Source organism: Brachyhypopomus gauderio, unplaced genomic scaffold (genome assembly GCF_052324685.1).
Source record: "Brachyhypopomus gauderio isolate BG-103 unplaced genomic scaffold, BGAUD_0.2 sc88, whole genome shotgun sequence".
Lineage (NCBI taxonomy): Eukaryota > Metazoa > Chordata > Actinopteri > Gymnotiformes > Hypopomidae > Brachyhypopomus > Brachyhypopomus gauderio.
Genome location: NW_027506909.1, coordinates 528,422 through 546,558, shown reverse-complemented (window position 1 = coordinate 546,558; position 18,137 = coordinate 528,422). Strand labels below are relative to the sequence as shown.

Sequence of the window (18,137 nt, the reverse complement as noted above, 5' to 3'; positions counted from 1 at the left end):
TAGTGTGTGTGTGACAGTGCTGTAGTGTGTGTGTGACGGTGCTGTAGTGTGTGTGACGGTGCTGTAGTGTGTGTGTGACAGTGCTGTAGTGTGTGTGTGACGGTGCTGTGGTGTGTGTGACGGTGTTGTAGTGTGTGTGTGACGGTGCTGTAGTGTGTGTGTGACGGTGCTGTAGTGTGTGTGACGGTGCTATAGTGTGTGTGACGGTGCTGTAGTGTGTGTGACAGTGCTGTAGTGTGTGTGACGGTGCTGTAGTGTGTGTGTGACGGTGCTGTAGTGTGTGTGACGGTGCTATAGTGTGTGTGACGGTGCTGTAGTGTGTGTGACGGTGCTATAGTTTGTGTGACGGTGCTGTAGTGTGTGTGTGACAGTGCTGTAGTGTGTGTGTGACGGTGCTGTGGTGTGTGTGACGGTGCTGTAGTGTGTGTGTGACGGTGCTGTAGTGTGTGTGTGACGGTGCTGTAGTGTGTGACGGTGCTATAGTGTGTGTGACGGTGCTGTAGTGTGTGTGACAGTGCTGTAGTGTGTGTGACGGTGCTGTAGTGTGTGTGTGACGGTGCTGTAGTGTGTGTGACGGTGCTATAGTGTGTGTGACGGTGCTGTAGTGTGTGTGACGGTGCTGTAGTGTGTGTGACAGTGCTGTAGTGTGTGTGTGACGGTGCTGTAGTGTGTGTGACGGTGCTATAGTGTGTGTGACGGTGCTATAGTGTGTGTGACGGTGCTGTAGTGTGTGTGACGGTGCTATAGTTTGTGTGACGGTGCTGTAGTGTGTTTCTGGCCTTGCTCTTACACATGCATCTGCCCCTCAGGCCTTCTCTGGAGGAACTGTTAATCTGGTCAGAGTCATAGAAACACTCCTGCTACTGTACTGGTCCAACCACCTCCCGTGTTTCAGTGTGCATTGCCTCCCAAACATCTGAAACATGGAATATCGACTCCTCAAAAACATTGACATCTCAGGGACATATGTTGATAATATGTTGATAATGTCTCAGAAAGGCAAAGAGCTTGACCCAGTGGAAGAGGCTTGAGCTTATACAGCCAGCCCTGAGCACACAGGCTCTCTTGACTGGAGTGCTGCTTTAGAGGAATAAACCCAGGTGGTCTTATGCAAGGGGCTGTAAGGGAAAGGCAGTCTGCCCATGAAGTGTAGCAGCTAAGCAACACTACAGCCTTTGTGCAACCCAGTAAACATCCACACACTCCTACTCTTACAGTTCAACCCAAAGATTTCATTCAGATCATCAGTACCAGTCAAGAATGTATGGAGAGTGTGCTGTAGAGTTTTTCAGTCTATTTTTTTATTGTAGTGTAAATATATACATGTATTTCTGTGTATTCAACCTGTGTAATATTCATATAGGCTTGTTTTCATGGTTTCTCAGACAAACACCAATAAGTGATAGGCCATTTGACCGACAAGGACATTGGCAAAGTGCTTAATGATTGAACAGTCTGTACACAGATTTTAAACAGATTGTTTGAAAATGTTAAATGATGCATCAAATTGCATACCACTTAGTCTTGCTTTATTTCTCCCCATAAATAGGTTGCTTTTTATTTATTTATTTATACAGAGGGCTCCTGTGACTGCGTGACCAAGGCCAATAGTGAGCATGGTGTGTTTCACTGAGGTCCTATAGGGAGTGTTGGATAGAGCTCTGGCTTTTTGCTTGCCTGTCTCATCACGCCCAGGCCCCATTTTCCAGGGACTTTTGGGTAATTTGAGAGGACGTGAGACTGTTATGTAGAATTTGGAAAATATTATGCTTCCAATAAGCTTGAGGTCTGCTAACATGGACGCTGGGCCCCTCGTGAAAAAGTAACGAGTGCCATCATTCACATGGATATGCTGTTGTGTCAAGAGTCCATGTTTTGAAAACTGCATACTTTGTCTGAAGAACATTCTCTCGCAGTAATGCAGTGAGATTAAGCCTCTTTGAAACCCAGTGCGAACTCCATCTTACATTCCGAATGCTTTGTTGTCTTGACGTTTTGCGCTGTGATGGGTCCTGTGAAATACGCCGGTGCGTTGGAACTTTACCTCTGATTCGTACACATGCTGCGGCGTCTCACACACCCTGCCTGCCAAGGCGGATCTGCCCGCTAGTCTCCACAGACTCACCGTCGTCTCACCAGCTAAACCCACCTGTGTCCTACAGCAGACGGGTGCCTGTCAAACTCACGACAGCGATCAGCCTCACAGAACCAGTGTAGCTGCCCGTCCTCCCAAGAATCCGACACGTCAAAAACCTCAGCTGAGGCCAAGGAGGGCTTTTTGATCACAGTGTGAGACATAAGTGCTGTGTCACCCTGTCTAATCTGACTGCATCAGGCAGTATTGTTCTACAGGCCATGGCGGTTAATTGCAGCCGCTCTATTCCCTAATGTTCCATTATTTTCTTTATAAACAATCAGGGAGCTGCTTCAACGTGACATAAATGTCTTAAACACACATTCCGTTCTCTTGGCTGAACTGTAAGTCGTTTAAATGGCTTTCGCTGAAGAGAAGTTCGGGGAAGAACCACTAGAGATGAAAGCAAACTCGGTATGGAGCAGGACAGTATCCAAAAGACGAACACGCACTCTGTTTTCAGAACGCTCTCTCCATAACGACGAAGCGCGCTGCTGAGAGACACTCTCTTGACCTTTGTCCCCAGAGCTTTGTTCGGATGCGACCGGACGTATTGTTTGTCCGAAATAGTCGGTCCTGAAGGTTATCGGACACCAGCGCACAACACATTATCAGCTGTTCATACAGTCCCGGTGGGCCGCTGTGCTTTCAGATGGCGGACTCGTTCGATGCGTTCATGTTTGCGGGAGGTGCTGACTATTGGCCCCTGGTTCCTGAAGGTGCCCACTATTTCTGTAGCCACCAACATGTGCAGACCTGAAGACAGAATGCATTATAAATATTCAAGTGGACAAATGGAAGCGTATACTGTATTATTAGAATGATGTTTTTTGGTGAAAGGTGAGATACCCTGCTTGCGTTGAAGTGCCACTAAACAGGTGAGTGGTGTGCTGCGTCAGATGGAAAACACACCTGGCAGAAGGAACATCAGCGTTTCTATCATCCTCCATCCTGGTGATGAAGAACATACTGCAGTATACATCATATACATCATATACATCATGTACATCATATACATCTTGTACATCGTTTACATCATATACATCATATACATCTTGTACATCATGTACATCATATACATCATGTACATCATATACATCATATACATCATATACCTCATATACATCATATACATCATATACCTCATATACATCATATACATCATTTCAAACATCTAAAGTGGCGATATCTGTGTGCTTCACAAAAGGCCATTTCGTCATTAGCAGCAAAAATACGACTCATCATTCCCTGTATACACAATTAAAAATTAACACACACACACACACACACACACACACACACACATTCACACACACACATTCACACACACACACACACACACACACACACACACACACACACACACACACACACACACACACACACACACACACAGAACATTAAGATTACATGCACAGCTACTAATTATAATCTGAGGTTTTATTTGCGCGATTCATAAACCTCTTCTCTATTTCCGGTGGGAGAGCAGGAATACCAGCACCGTGGCCCCAGAGCGGTGGGCGAACCCAGGATAGGCGGCTTCCTGGAAACATGAGGACACGAGCGAGATTCCCAACACACACACACACACACACACACACACACACACACACACACACACACCCTTGCCTGGTGACTGGCTGCTGTGTGGCTAAGACGAAGTACATGCACGGACTTGAAGACAACACCTGGGTACTTGTTTTGGACGGTGAGGGGCCGACGGAAACACAAGAAGCAGGCGGCGTTTTCTGGAGGAGCGTCGTGGCCACTGAAGTCGGAATGGAGACTTGGATCTTAAGCCCCACCCATTTTCAAACAACACTTTTTTCTATATTTTCACCTAAACAGCTCAGTTATATGTTTGGCTGAATCCACCACACATTACTACCACAGGTGTCAATTCCAGGTTCTGAAAGTAAAAGTCCTCACCAGGATTTTGCTCAGGCTTCCTGGATTGTGTTGATTCCACTCATTTTACCTGGATTGCACTAATTAGAAAATCTAGCAAGCTTGAGTAAAATCCTGGTGAGGACTTTTACTTTCTGAACCTGGAATTGACACCTCGGATTACTACTGGGAAAGAAAGTAATGTAAGACTGTGACTGTTGGTAAACAAAGATTTAGCGTCTTTTCTGCATGCATATTGTGAGGCTTAGACCCTCCAGGTGATAAACATTTCTCAACTAAATATTTGTGCATTTGAGAATCTGTGCTTGTTCTTTATGGTTTGAACAGTAACATTAAAAAAGGTTGACCTCTGACCTCGTTATCATAAATGGAAACTTGTCCTTTTGGGATGTTTGATGGCAATTCACCTTTGAAATATTTACAGTTACAATGTTGGGACACAGCGCCATCTGCTGGTGTGAATGAAGGGTTTGGTAGAAGCAGCTTGTCTCCTACACGCTTGGCAGGCATTATTATGGCATAGAGAAGAAGATATTCTCTTCAGTATGTACACAGTTCGCCTTATGTGAGGAGTCCATCTTTTCTCGTTTGTGGGTTTATGTGACAAACTGTTACAGCTAGTATTTGTCTGCTCATAATAGGCTACATTGAAATCACAAAGTACTGATATGTGTAGATATTACACTCATCTACCTGCACTGGGGTAAAGGTGTTTTTATGATCTGGTCTTCCCCGTCTCCTGCCTCGTTGCCCCGAAGCGTAACAGGCCGACCTGTAATGGCCTGTGGGTAAATAAACACCCGCTGTCCAGTGGAGAATGTAATGAGGCTTCAAGGTCTGGACAACGAGGCAACAGGAGAGTAGCTAGCCTATCAAAACACTAGAGGCTAGTGGGAGTTGGTGCGCATTTCTCTTGTTTGGGGGGGTCGCACTAGGGGAATTCCAGCTCCTCTTTTGGCAACTTAAATGGATGCCACGGAAGCCCAGGAGCCGTGGGAGTGGGGGGCCCAGCAGCGGTCAGTGCTGATGGGTAGAACCTGCTCTCTGTACACAATACACCCCACACTCCACGGTCCACCTGCAGCTCCTTCACACAGCCGTTCATCTGAGACCTGACAGAAGCATGCGCTTCCGTTAGCGTGCTTCAGGTGCACTTCAGATGAGCTTTTAGCTTTCAGACCTGCTTTGACCACATCGTTTCATTATTTTGGCAGCTGGCTGTTGTTGGCAATATGGCAGTATGGAAAGAACAGTAAACATGCGGCCTTTGACTCCTTTCTATGTCTTTTTCAGAGTTGACAAGACATTCTCCAAAGCTCGAAGCCTGTGGTGAGTACGCAGGCCGTATGGGTCTGTTTTCTCCTGTTGCTATTAAACATAACTGCACACCTGTGGATCCAGAGCTTCTACAACCCTTTTGACTAACCAGGCTGATGTTATTTGCAGCTAAAATTACTGTATAAACTAGATACATCATTCATACATAATTCTCTATGATGTATTATCAGCTTTTTATAAAAGGTTTGGGGACTTGTGGTTGCCTGCGTCCCTGCTGCCCTGTCCTTGTGTCGTCCTCCCAGTGTGTGAGCTGGTGGTATGAAGGAGGTGGTGGTGGTGGTGGAGGTGGAGGAGGTGGTGGTGGTGGTGGAGGAGGTGTTTGTGGAGCTAGTTGGCGTGGGCCATGGCAGGTGGGAGCTGAGGAGGTCAGTGAGCGCTCCGGTACCAAGAGGGGCGCTGGCTGAGGGGCAGAGGAACATGCACGTGTACGTGTGTGTGTGTGTGCCTGCGCTGACAAGCAGCCCGTGATGGCCTGCCCAGGAGCTGGTGGGCAGCAGGGTGGTCCAGCGCTTTCCACTGGGTCCTAGCGCCCCATCGCTGAAACTTCCAAACGGCTGAGCCCACCTGCCCCGTCATGCTTGGGCAGTCGCTCCAGGGAGGAGAAGGGGTGTGTGGGGGGGGGGGGGGGGGGGGGGGACGCTTAGGTTGTACGCTGACTGGCACAGTCATGGATCAGAATTTACTGCCGTCGTCTTGGGGTCATCGAGCACATTTTTGCCTTTAGCTTCTTTATTGCGTCATGCAGAAAGTGGTGTTGGTGTGAGAGTGTGGCAGAACGGTTAGAGTATGTGTGAAGCAACAGAGCCAGACGACCCGGTTCGTAATGAAGCAGACGACCCGGTTCGTAATGAAGCAGACGACCCGGTTCGTGGTCGATGGGATCGGAAACTGTCCAATCACGCTTGGACGGAGGGCATTCCTTGACCCTAGTGGAGAGAAGGGACAAGGGGCGTGTATTTTCCCCTCTGAGTCTTCATTCCGAAGGATATTAAGTTCACACCTACTGCAGGGGGCGTCAGCGAGTCATCCTTGGCGCACAGCTGAGCAGCCGTGTTGGACATAGACCCTCTTTACTGGTGAACACAGGTAGTGTTGGAACTCCAGAACAAAACTCGAGTCAACAGGCCAAACTCTGACGGCCTGACATCAGAGAACCTGACATGCCCTGCTCGCCGTTTCGAATCGGGATGTCAAGAAGGATCTGGTGAGTTCCACAGCAATGCGGCAGTGTCATAGAAATATTGCTGGGCTTGGGTTAGGGTTAGGGTTAGGGTTAGGGTTAGGGTTAGATTTGTTCGGAAGAGTGCTAGCCACATTTCTGCTGTGTTTGTCTGGTGGTAATTATGCGTGGATTGGGCATACAGAGTGCATGCATCAGCATGATATGAAATCAATTCAGTTCAGTTCCCTTAATGAAGGCCCCTTGCTTAACGTCACAAAGCAGCATGAGCGCGGAAGAGAAACGTGAACTTTCGATTTCTAGAATGATGGGACACTAGAGGAGATGCACGCAGTGGAGATCGGGGTTTTGTCTTCATGCTTTTTCTTATGATCTGGGTCTAGACCTAACTGCACATATGAATATTTTCTTCACCCTCTGACTTCTGCAGTACACTTTCCTACAATTGCATATTCAGCCCCTGAGAAAATGAATAACTGAATTAAATCCTATTTTTTCATCCATAAATGCAAGGGATTACTTCAAATCCAGTTTCAATATTTGACTTTAAAGAATGACAACAGCTAAACTGATGGGTGCTGGGTCTCTGTTTGGCCGAGTCACCCTTAAGACAATTAATAGTCAAGGTGAAAAAATATTTGTTTCAGCTTAGGGGCTTTTAGCAAGACTAGATTGCTTCTCGTTGAGTTTAAACTCAGAAACAGTTCTGTAGCGATAGTGAGGAGGGATAAATGGAAAGTAATTACACCCAATCAGACAGGATAATGTAGCTGTTCACCACAAAGAACAAAAGCACTGCTTTTTAGTTTGTAGCAGCATGAATAAATTGTATAATACTGTGAATTTTGCTTGTTCGCTTTGAATTCCCAGGATTACACAAGGCTTTTCTATATTTAATGTATTTTTTGCAGCAAATGTATAGTAATTTGTCATAAAGTCTTTCAGCAACTTTAGCTGAGGTGAATTTTGGCCTTCTTTGTTTCATTTCCTAGTTGAATATGTAAAGCCTTATCTCAGTGTGGCGTCAGGCACAGAGTGAAAGGCTTTTAATGAAGGATGTCCTACAGGGGCTGCTGGACAGACACGGCCTTGTACGCGACAGACAGCCATTAGTATCAACCTTGCCGTACTCCAGACAGAAGCACCACCCACTCCTAATACCAGAGGCAGTGCTAAATCCAGAAGCACTTAGCCGACGGCCCGTCTGGCGGGCCCACTCTCCGTCTAACCCAGTCCCAACGGAGGACGCAGGGAGCAATATAGACTGTCTTGTTTTTGTAACTCCCTCGTAAAACACTCTGTGCTTTTTCCATTTGCTCAGTGGTTTCTCGGCGGGGTTGGGGTTTTGGGATGGGGGGGGGATCTCTCATTAATCTTTGAACCAGCCTGTGGCTATGAAAAAGCTGGTGTTACATTCGGAAGTGATGTTTGAAGGCAATCGAGTGTCTCTGCCGTCGCATTATAGCTTCCCTGACATCAAAGAAGCTTTCGCTGCTTTGATTTGGCATCTTGGAGCCAAAACACGCTCAGCTGGCATCGCCGGGGGTAACGCTGCTCATTCATCACCACCTAAAAAGAATCTGGTTCATCATGAATACTTTGAAGTGAATCATTGTTTTCTTTAGTCATTTATTAAAACTCTTTTGTAGACAAGGAAATCAGTAATGTATGGAGATTCACAAAAAGAAAATGAATGCAAGTGACACATACTTTATAAAAACGTTTGTAAGACATTTGGGGTATAACACACTGAAGAAATTACAAGGGTAGTCATTTTTAACTGGGCTTTGTACACATCACTGGTTGTGTATACTGTTACTTGGAAACCGATACCAATGCGAAATGCAATACAAAATACTAACTGGTTGCTCTGAGTGAGTGGTTTGTGTTATATTATTTTAAAATCATCTTGAAATCACTTTTTTGATGGCAGACATGACTTGAACTACTCACAGGTAATAACAGACTCACTGACAATATTCTGGTGGAAATTCAGTCTCTGCATTTTCACTGAACGGCACACGTGTCCTAGTGTAAGAGTAGTGTTGGAGGAGGGTAATATTGAGACTCCGTGTCCTAGTGGCAGGAGAAAACTCACACCAGCAGTTTCCAGGTAGATTTCACCAGAGAAATTAACATTTGCATTTGTCAGAACGACGGTGCAGTGTTCCCTGGGAATCAACCCCATGACCTTGGTGTGATTAGTATCCACTTCTACCTGCTCTATCAGGTGAGCTGCTAGAACATCAACCCACATCTATATAACAAATTCAAGTTTCTAAACTAGATTGGGAATGAGTGGGGAGGATTTTAAATAAAGACAGAGTGAGCCATTACGCTGCTGTCCCAGACGGCCATTTGGGGAGGCAGTGGAGTCTGACAGGGCCAGGTGAGAGATGGTCGCCGGGGGAAACACACACACACACACACACACACACACACACACACACACACACACACACACACACACACACACACACACACCATTTTCAGCCCAAATGTCTACAACTGCTGTTTTCTGTTCTTCCAGTCATGCCCTGATTGGAAAATGCATTATTGAGTTTTGGATATATGAATGCCTGATGGGCCCTCTAGTGGTGAGGGAGGTTCCTGCTTCCCAAGCGTGGGTTCTGTACAGACTAATTATGTCCGTCTCATTTTTTGATGTAATATTATTTAAGGTTAGCAGGTGAAAATGTTTTAAAAATTGTAAATATGACTGATCCCATTTTAGAAATACCATTCATCACTCAGAGTATGTTGCGTATGTATGTTCTCTGGGGGTGCAGTAGGGAAACTCTCTCTCTCTCTCTCTCTCTCTCTCTCTCTCTCTCTCTCTCTCTCACACACACACACACACACACACATGTGTGTGTGCGTGCGTGTGTGTGTGTGTGTGTGCGTGTGTTTGCGCGCACATAGCTTGGCTCAGCTGGGAGAGTTTTAATGCAAGAACCAGAGAACTGTCATACTTAATCAACCCAATCTGTCTGTATGCATCTCCTGCGTGCTGCTGTTTGACTAAATATAGCACTAAAGTGACAAGCTAGTGGCTAAATCCCTGAGCCTTGACATCCAAACAGATCACACACAGCCGTATACACATGCGGGGCGTGGGACCGTGGGGGCAGACCGTGGCGGGTGAGCCAGACCTCACTTTGCTCAGACAGAGCATCTGCATTTCTTAATGCACGCTAATAAATAAAGACATCTCGTGCGCACGGTCATGTGCAGACGGAAGAGTTGGATCTCACTTGATCACTCTCACACTCTCTCCCGTAAGTCGTAACTATTAAGTGTCCAATTTTGCCATGGACTGAATGCTGTGTTTGTAATGGGGTCACAGTATTTTATAGCACTATTGAAGGTAATGAAAAATGAATCTTTTTTTATGATGACAGGACACAGGAGTCCGGGGAGTGTATCCTTGTATAAGACGTTTATCTAGGCATGGCTCTTTCTATTTAAAGTATACACTAACCGACCTGAGTCACACAGACCTTTTTTTTTTTTAGTTTAGGCTTTAAATACCTTTTAAGTATGTTTCCAAATTTCCCTTATTGAACTGTTGAATTCAGTGCTGCCTGTTGGCCAGTTTGTGTGTTTTCATGGCTTTTTGTGGTTTTGAGTGTCCAAAGCTGCCCGTGCTCTTCCGCTCTGATGAGGAGAGTGTTGTGCACGCAGCATTTGATAGAGGACAGAGGGGTTTTAAATGATGCTGTCTGGGCCTAAAGCACATCATCTATCATCTCTGCGCTGCAGCTCAGTTCTGACATATCGCCAACGGGTGGCAGAGGTGTATCACTTGTGTGTTTGTGTTTGTGTGTGTGTATTTACACCCTTATTTATTGCATATTCCTGGGAGCAGGCCTCTGTCGTCCACGGACATGCGCCTGTGCTCATGTTGAGATATCTCCAAACAGGACCCTCTGTGATATACGGCAGGTAGTGAACCATGGCGGTCTAAGAGTGAGTCTGGGCTGCGGTGGGTGGTGACCTTCTGACCAAACAAGGCCATCACGGTGCCGCATGTGGGGGGCAGCCTGCCAGGGAGAGTGGGTGTGTTGTGAGGGGGCACCGGCCCTTGAGGGCGGCCCCAGCCAGGGGGGAGAAGCAAGCCACGTTTTCCGTGGACATTTGACTCCATGGACATTTGACTGACGCAAATGTGAGCCCTGGACATGCATTCAGAACACAGTTGAACTTCAGGGTGTAATCAGCTTTTGTTAACAGTGGGTGTACCTGCCTGATATGAGCGGAGTAGGATGAGGACACTAAAATGGATCGAAGATGGAGCATTCCTCTGCTGTGAATGGCAACATGACCATTCCACAACACCTATGAAAATTGTACCTTTTGAAATGGCATCTGAGCTGAAGGAATTACAGATAAGTTCGTGTTATTTTGCAACTCACGAGAAACCCAGATCAGCAGGGCACATGTAATTCATGATTCCTACCCTTCTGTCTGTGTCTTCTCTCTCTCTCTCTCTCTCTCTCTCTCTCTCTCTCTCTCTCTCTCTCTCTCTCCCTCTCTTTTCCTCTCTTCCTCTCTCTCTCTCTCTCTCTCTCTCTCACACACACACACACACACACACACACACACACACACACACACACACACACACACACACACACACACACACTCCGGGGTGGGCCATTGGCTCTCTTGCCCTGTGAGAGCGGGTGGCCAGAGGGTGAGAGAGGAGCTCCGGCTCCAGTAAGTGTTGTTTTGGACCGGCTCTCTCTGGTCTTCTCCCTGCAAGAGACCCTCTCCTGCCCCATCTCATTATAGCCCGGCCAATAACGAACTGCACTCTGCTTTTGAAGCATAAAAAGAGGTGGGACATTTAGGAACGTGTCTCATCTTTTTGACACCATGCCCACCCTTTAATTATGTCAGCTCAGTTCTTTCACTGGCCAAACAGGTGCTTAACTTGCATTTTTCTTTCGTAAACTCCTTTCCTGACAGTGGGCCGATTGCCTCTGCCAGGGAGATGCATGCTGAGCTGATATTTTCAAGCTGCTCAGCTAAGGGGAAGTCGGTAATTGGAAGTAATTAAATGTACGAGCAGCCCGCCGGCACCTGAGCACCTGGCAGGTAGGGAGTCCTACCCACACTTAGAGCTGCGTCTTGTCTCGGGGGGCCAGTATGCACTGGGGCTGCTGTCTGGTCACACCAGCCCCCAGTTACAGTGCGCTTTACATGGCCTGTGAGGTGGACACCCCCCCCCCCCCCCCCCCCCCCCCCCCCCCCTCATATAGCAAGGAACCATCCATGCTTCCATCCCTGCCGGAGGCGATGTCGGCAGGGTCGGCTTTCACTCGGATCCGGCTGGCTCCATGTTTTAAGCATGACTCCACAGCAGGGTGGACAGACTGATGCCCTGACTGGAGTCACGTGATAAGACTAACAGGAACACGAGGGATGCTAAGGTTGCATGTCCAAACTCACCAAGCTGCTCCGCTGCTGTGATTTAGCATTAACAGACCAGGGGAAAAAAGTAAAGAATGTTGGTGCTGTTGATAGCCTGGCACAATATTATTCATGTATCTGAGCCAGACAGATATACAGTTTGAATCCCACTATACAGCAGAAAGCACTGAAGTGTGTGTGTGTGAGAGGGGGAGGGTTATTGAGTGAGAGAGCGATGCCTTACTCTGCTGAACAGTGAACAACCAGTTTCATTTACGATCAGACCAGTTGAAGGGCAACTGGAGAAAGGAAAGAAACTGGCTGAGGCTGTCCGTTCCTCACCCTCACACCCCAGAGTCTCCGCTTGACTTCCAGTCAGAGCCGAAGCAATAGCACACCTGGACGAACCGTTCGCATCTCTGATTGGCTGCTTGAGCTTATGGTGGAGTTGCTGTGTTTTGTGACCGGGTCTTTGTGGCGTAAAAATGTTTGCCATGTTTGCGTTTTTCTTGTTCTCTGAGGCTGCCAGAACTTACTGGAAGCCTTTTGGACCTTGTATGATCTTTGTCACTGTCTTCCTCTCTGAGAAATGACAAAGTTACTGAACTGTTCTCAGACCCTATGGCTTTCATAAAAAAAAATAAATAAAAAAAGGAGAGGTCTGTGTTGGCATGGAGGGCGTGAAAGACAAGACACTCTCCAAAATTATCTTCCTGTCCTTCTGGCTAGTGAGAAAGATGACACTTAAATCGAGATGACACATTTTCTCTCGGTGCAGATTTGGGAGCCTGTTCTACCCAGTTGAAAAAGATTTGTATATCATTTGATGACTATAGATGTGAAAGTTCTTAAACCCTTGAAGATGGCATTAGTGAGAACCTACTGTATTTTATTGTTGCCAGAGGGATGGAGTGGACCACAGGACAGCCCCATGGGGTAAAATTGTTTTAGCACCTGTCAAAAAGTAATTCACTTGGGTGAGTTGTTCAGGACTACTGTTGGGATCATCTGAACTTAGCTAAGCTTTATGAATTGTGTTTAGCCAGCCACTAGACAAAAAAACGATATATATTTTCCATTTCTTTTTAGTCTTAATTTAAAGTAGCTTACACAAGAGACTTAGAAGTCAGAAGTATTTCTGTCCTTGCTCAGACAGCTGCATCACTTGTTAAATTTCTTAGTCAAAACCAATTCCACATGTCCAGTCTCTGCAAAATTCCCAATTCAGTACCTACAGTACTACAGTACTGAATTCAATTCAGCCTAGCTGGACCTTAAGAGGTAGCACTGAGACTCTAATCTGAATGAGATTATTTGTAAAAAAAAAAAAGAAAATGGGATATCAGTTATGAGCTTCACAGTGATGCTGCCCGTAGTCCTGCGTTATCTGTGAATGTGCCATACACAGCACCATAGAGCTTTTTCCACTTTCAGTTCTTGTATGTGATTGAGAGGCAGGGCCTGATTTGCAAGCCAAAAAACCTCATGTGCCTTCTTGACCTAAATCTCCATTCGCTCCTACACAGGTGATATATAACCCGATGGTTACATTTAAACACATTGTCTTCTCATGTTGTTTTGAAACTGTTTTGACTTAATTATGGAGTTAATGGTCCCTGTTTTCAAGGGAACGGTGGCGTGGTGTTCATGGTTTCTCATTTGTCTTAAGCAAATCATTGGCAAATCTCCTCAAAACCTCTGCATGGACGTGGTAACGTAGCCCTATGACTACGAATAAATACAAAATGAATAAGTACATCTGGAGTAATGAAAATAAGAATGTATTTATTTATTTTAGAATGGGGACTTTGTTTCCGTGAGCAGTTTTGTTAGCAGCAAGTCCCTGATAGGCAGATGGGTTTAATTAAGGCCATGCATAACGAATGCAAATACGATTCCATCCAGTGGCTCGGATGGGCAGCCTCCGCTCTCGGCAACAGTCGGAGTGGAGGAGGGGCTGGCTGTCAGAGCGACAGAGAGAGAGAGAGAGAGAGAGTCAAGGGCCGGAGGAGGGGCTGGGAGCTGAGGGGGGGTGTAAGTAGTGACAGGAGGATGAGTGCTTAGCCGCTAGCAGGTGTGTGGCAGAGCGGAGAGCTGCAGAGATGAGAGAGGAGAACTGAGAGGTGATCGACAGCAGCACAGCCTCCTGCACAGGGGAGGAGCACCACGTCCTCCACCGATCCAGCCTCCACGTCTCCACCGTGAGTAGCTCTGCTCCCTCTGCTCCTTGTGTAGTGGCGGGCAGGTGTGCAGCGTTTTGGTGTAACTGTACGGAGCGGGTGGACACGGCAGAGGCAGAAGGAGACAGCGCTCGGGGTGGTGCTCAGAGCCCGCGCACCGAGCACACCTCTGCACACGCAAAATTAGACAGGTTCACTGTGTCACTGCCGGCTTGTACGGAGCTTAACTCTGAGAGGGTTAGGAATACACACACACACACACACACACACACACACACACACATGCATGCACATACTTCTGTGCTGCTAATCTGGACCGTAATGTGTGGCCACGTTGCACATGCACTCTTAACCATGTGGTGTTCTCGGTGCCCAGCTCAATTCAGTTCAGGGTTATGTGTGTTCAGATCAGCACTGACGCCACTCACACACACTCACACACCCACACACACACACACTCACACACCCACACCCACCCACACCCACTCACCCCTGTGTAGAACGTAGCTGGTAGATATTCCAAAGAAGTAGACCTGCTTCTCTCCACTGGGAGAAAGTGGAATTGGGCTGTGACTGATGACTAAGTTCAGTTCATGCCTCGTTAGCTGTAATTAAGTACATGGTTGAAGACCTATCATATGTACTTTCATTTGGACCAAGACCTACAAATATGTGGCGAGAAGCATCGTGAGATGTTTCCACCTATGATCGTCAGTATCAACCGAGTGCAACTCCAGACACTTTGCCAAGTGTGATACAGTGGGAGATGCATGTTGTTAAGCATGAGCTAAATGTGATCTCTCACTCTGAGAGAGGATCCCCAGGAGTGATGGGTACATGACACGGCAAACACAACTCACCGCGTCCCCTCATTCTCCTTCTGCAATGTAGACCTTCTGTGAACTGCCAAAGTATTTTGTGTATTCTCTGTATGCTAAGCCCAGAGGAAGGAGGGTCTTATTTGAATCTACACACATTTGAATCGTAAAGTCGTGTAAGTCGTGTAAGTCTCTTGCGCTCACTAGGCATGTGCACTGTCTCTGTGTGCTGGTGCTCTTTACTGCCAACTGCCTTTCATGGAGACAAGGAAAGTTGGACCTGTTGAGTCAAGTCTGAATCATCTGCTTTAGAGTCTAATAATAATGTAGAATCTGTGACTTTGTGGAACTATTGATGGAAAGTAAATATTTCACTGCAGGGAGCACATCCCAATTAGTGATCCCAACTTTATATTCAAATTATTTTATATTTACAATTAAAATGTTCTTTAATCATTTCAAATATGTTCATATTGATCTGTATAATTTAAATGGCAATCAAACTACCGTAGTAAAATGATATGAAATGAAATGAAATGTGCCGAAATGAAATGTGCCATATTTTGTCAATTGTGATTTTTACACCCCAATCGAAATTTGTCCTCCGCTTTTAACCCATCTGTGCAGTCAGAACACACACACACACACTAGTGATTACTAGGGGGCTGTGGATCAAACGTACCCAGAGCGGTGGGCAGCCCTAGCCCGGCGCCCGGGGAGCAGTTGGGGTTAGGTGCCTTGCTCAAGGGCACCTCAGTCATGGCCTGTCTGGGAATCGAACCCATGACCCTGATACTGCATGTTAAAAAATAAAATATATTTAGCACTAAATATAGCACTAAAATATATTTAGTATATTTAAATATATTAGGTGAATTTCCTGTGTGAGTGTGTCTAAGTTAATTGGCAGATGCTGAAATGTAAACCACGAGGGGAATTTCACACTGAATATCACCTGTTTCCTGTGCTGAGTGGTCATTATATGTACCTTTCCTGAATTCATTTGGAGGCAATGAAGGGGTGAAGGCCAATATCCCCCGCTTTCATTCTCCCAATGTAATTCATACACTTTAAAACATGTTTGACTCTCTTAATGGCACGAAGTGTGTGTTAATGAATACAACCTGCTTAGCCCGTAACTGATCCAGTGCAGGTCGTTGTCACACAGGCATCTAAGCCATCAGTCGTCCACGCCATTCTCTATGGAGACACGCGTGCTTGCTTGGCCACGTCATGCATTCAGTGCCTCTGTTTGCAAGCCTCAGTCCTTATGTGGGACTTTCGAAAAGAATAATGAGATTTTATGCCAGATGAATGTGCTGATAACACCAAAGACCGGGAGGTGCATTATTGAAAGCAGTAAAGCACGGGAGAAGGCAGGCCCCAACCTGTAGGGCGAGCAGCCGCTGATGTCATTGTGCGCTGATTCGATTGTCTTTGGACTGTGTGATACAGTAACGCCTTCCTGCCTCCTATGGCAGGCTGCTGTGTGGCTGCAGGGCTTCAGCGAATGGGTGCAGCTCTGGGTCAGTACAGCAGGGTGTGACATTTACATTAGTAAATGTGGTTAGTAGTACAGGTGAAGACCAGTAGTTAATAAATGTGGTTAGTAGTACAGGTGAAGACCAGTAGTTAATAAATGTGGTTAGTAGTACACGTGAAGACCAGTAGTTAATAAATGTGGTTAGTAGTACACGTGAAGACCAGTGGTTAATAAATGTGGTTAGTAGTACACGTGAAGACCAGTAGTTAGTAAATGTGGTTAGTAGTACACGTGAAGACCAGTAGTTAATAAATGTGATTAGTAGTACACGTGAAGACCAGTAGTTAATAAATGTGGTTAGTAGTACACGTGAAGACCAGTAGTTAGTAAATGTGGTTAGTAGTACAGGTGAATACCAGTAGTTAATAAATGTGGTTAGTAGTACACGTGAAGACCAGTAGTTAATAAATGTGGTTAGTAGTACACGTGAAGACCAGTAGTTAATAAATGTGGTTAGTAGTACAGGTGAAGACCAGTGGTTAATAAATGTGGTTAGTAGTACACGTGAAGACCAGTAATTAATAAATGTGGTTAGTAGTACACGTGAAGACCAGTGGTTAATAAATGTGGTTAGTAGTACACGTGAAGACCAGTAGTTAGTAAATGTGGTTAGTAGTACACGTGAAGACCAGTAGTTAGTAAATGTGGTTAGTAGTACACATGAAGACCAGTGGTTAATACATTTACATTTACATTTATGGCATTTGGCAGACGCCCTTATCCAGAGCGACTTACATTTTTATCTAATTTTTTATACAAGTGAGCAATTGATGGTTAAGGGCCTTGCTCAGGGGCACCTCAGTCATGGCATCAGGCCTGGGGATCGAACCCACGACCCTCCGGTCACAAGACCAGTTCCCTAACCACCAGGCCATGACTGCCCTAATAAATGTTTATTTATTATAAATTAATAAATGTGGTTAGTAGTACAGGTGAAGACCAGTAGTTAATAAATGTGGTTAGTAGTACAGGTGAAGACCAGTGGTTAGTAAATGTGGTTAGTAGTACACGTGAAGACCAGTGGTTAATAAATGTGGTTAGTAGTACACGTGAAGACCAGTGGTTAATAAATGTGGTTAGTAGTACACGTGAAGACCAGTGGTTAATAAATGTGGTTAGTAGTACATGTGAAGACCAGTGGTTAATAAATGTGGTTAGTAGTACAGGTGAAGACCAGTAGTTAATAAATGTGGTTAGTAGTACACGTGAAGACCAGTAGTTAATAAATGTGGTTAGTAGTACACGTGAAGACCAGTAGTTAATAAATGTGGTTAGTAGTACACGTGAAGACCAGTGGTTAATAAATGTGGTTAGTAGTACACGTGAAGACCAGTAGTTAGTAAATGTGGTTAGTAGTACACGTGAAGACCAGTGGTTAATAAATGTGGTTAGTAGTACACGTGAAGACCAGTGGTTAATAAATGTGGTTAGTAGTACAGGTGAAGACCAGTAGTTAGTAAATGTGGTTAGTAGTACACGTGAAGACCAGTAGTTAGTAAATGTGGTTAGTAGTACACGTGAAGACCAGTGGTTAATAAATGTGGTTAGTAGTACACGTGAAGACCAGTGGTTAATAAATGTGGTTAGTAGTACAGGTGAAGACCAGTAGTTAATAAATGTG

General features: G+C 45.7%; 1 protein-coding gene across 8 annotated transcripts in view; it reads left to right on the top strand.

Moving 5' to 3' along the window:
* rap1gapa (RAP1 GTPase activating protein a) overlaps positions 1–18,137 on the top strand; it is an 86,092-nt gene that overhangs the window by 31,488 nt on the left and 36,467 nt on the right. For all 8 annotated transcript variants that reach the window (XM_076991938.1, XM_076991941.1, XM_076991936.1 and 5 more), the window contains one exon: positions 5,336–5,371. Coding sequence is in view for 7 of the 8 variants with exons in the window: in XM_076991941.1 (XP_076848056.1) it covers positions 5,336–5,371 (36 nt within the window). In the remaining variant the exon portion in view is untranslated. The remainder of the gene's footprint in view (positions 1–5,335; positions 5,372–18,137) is intronic.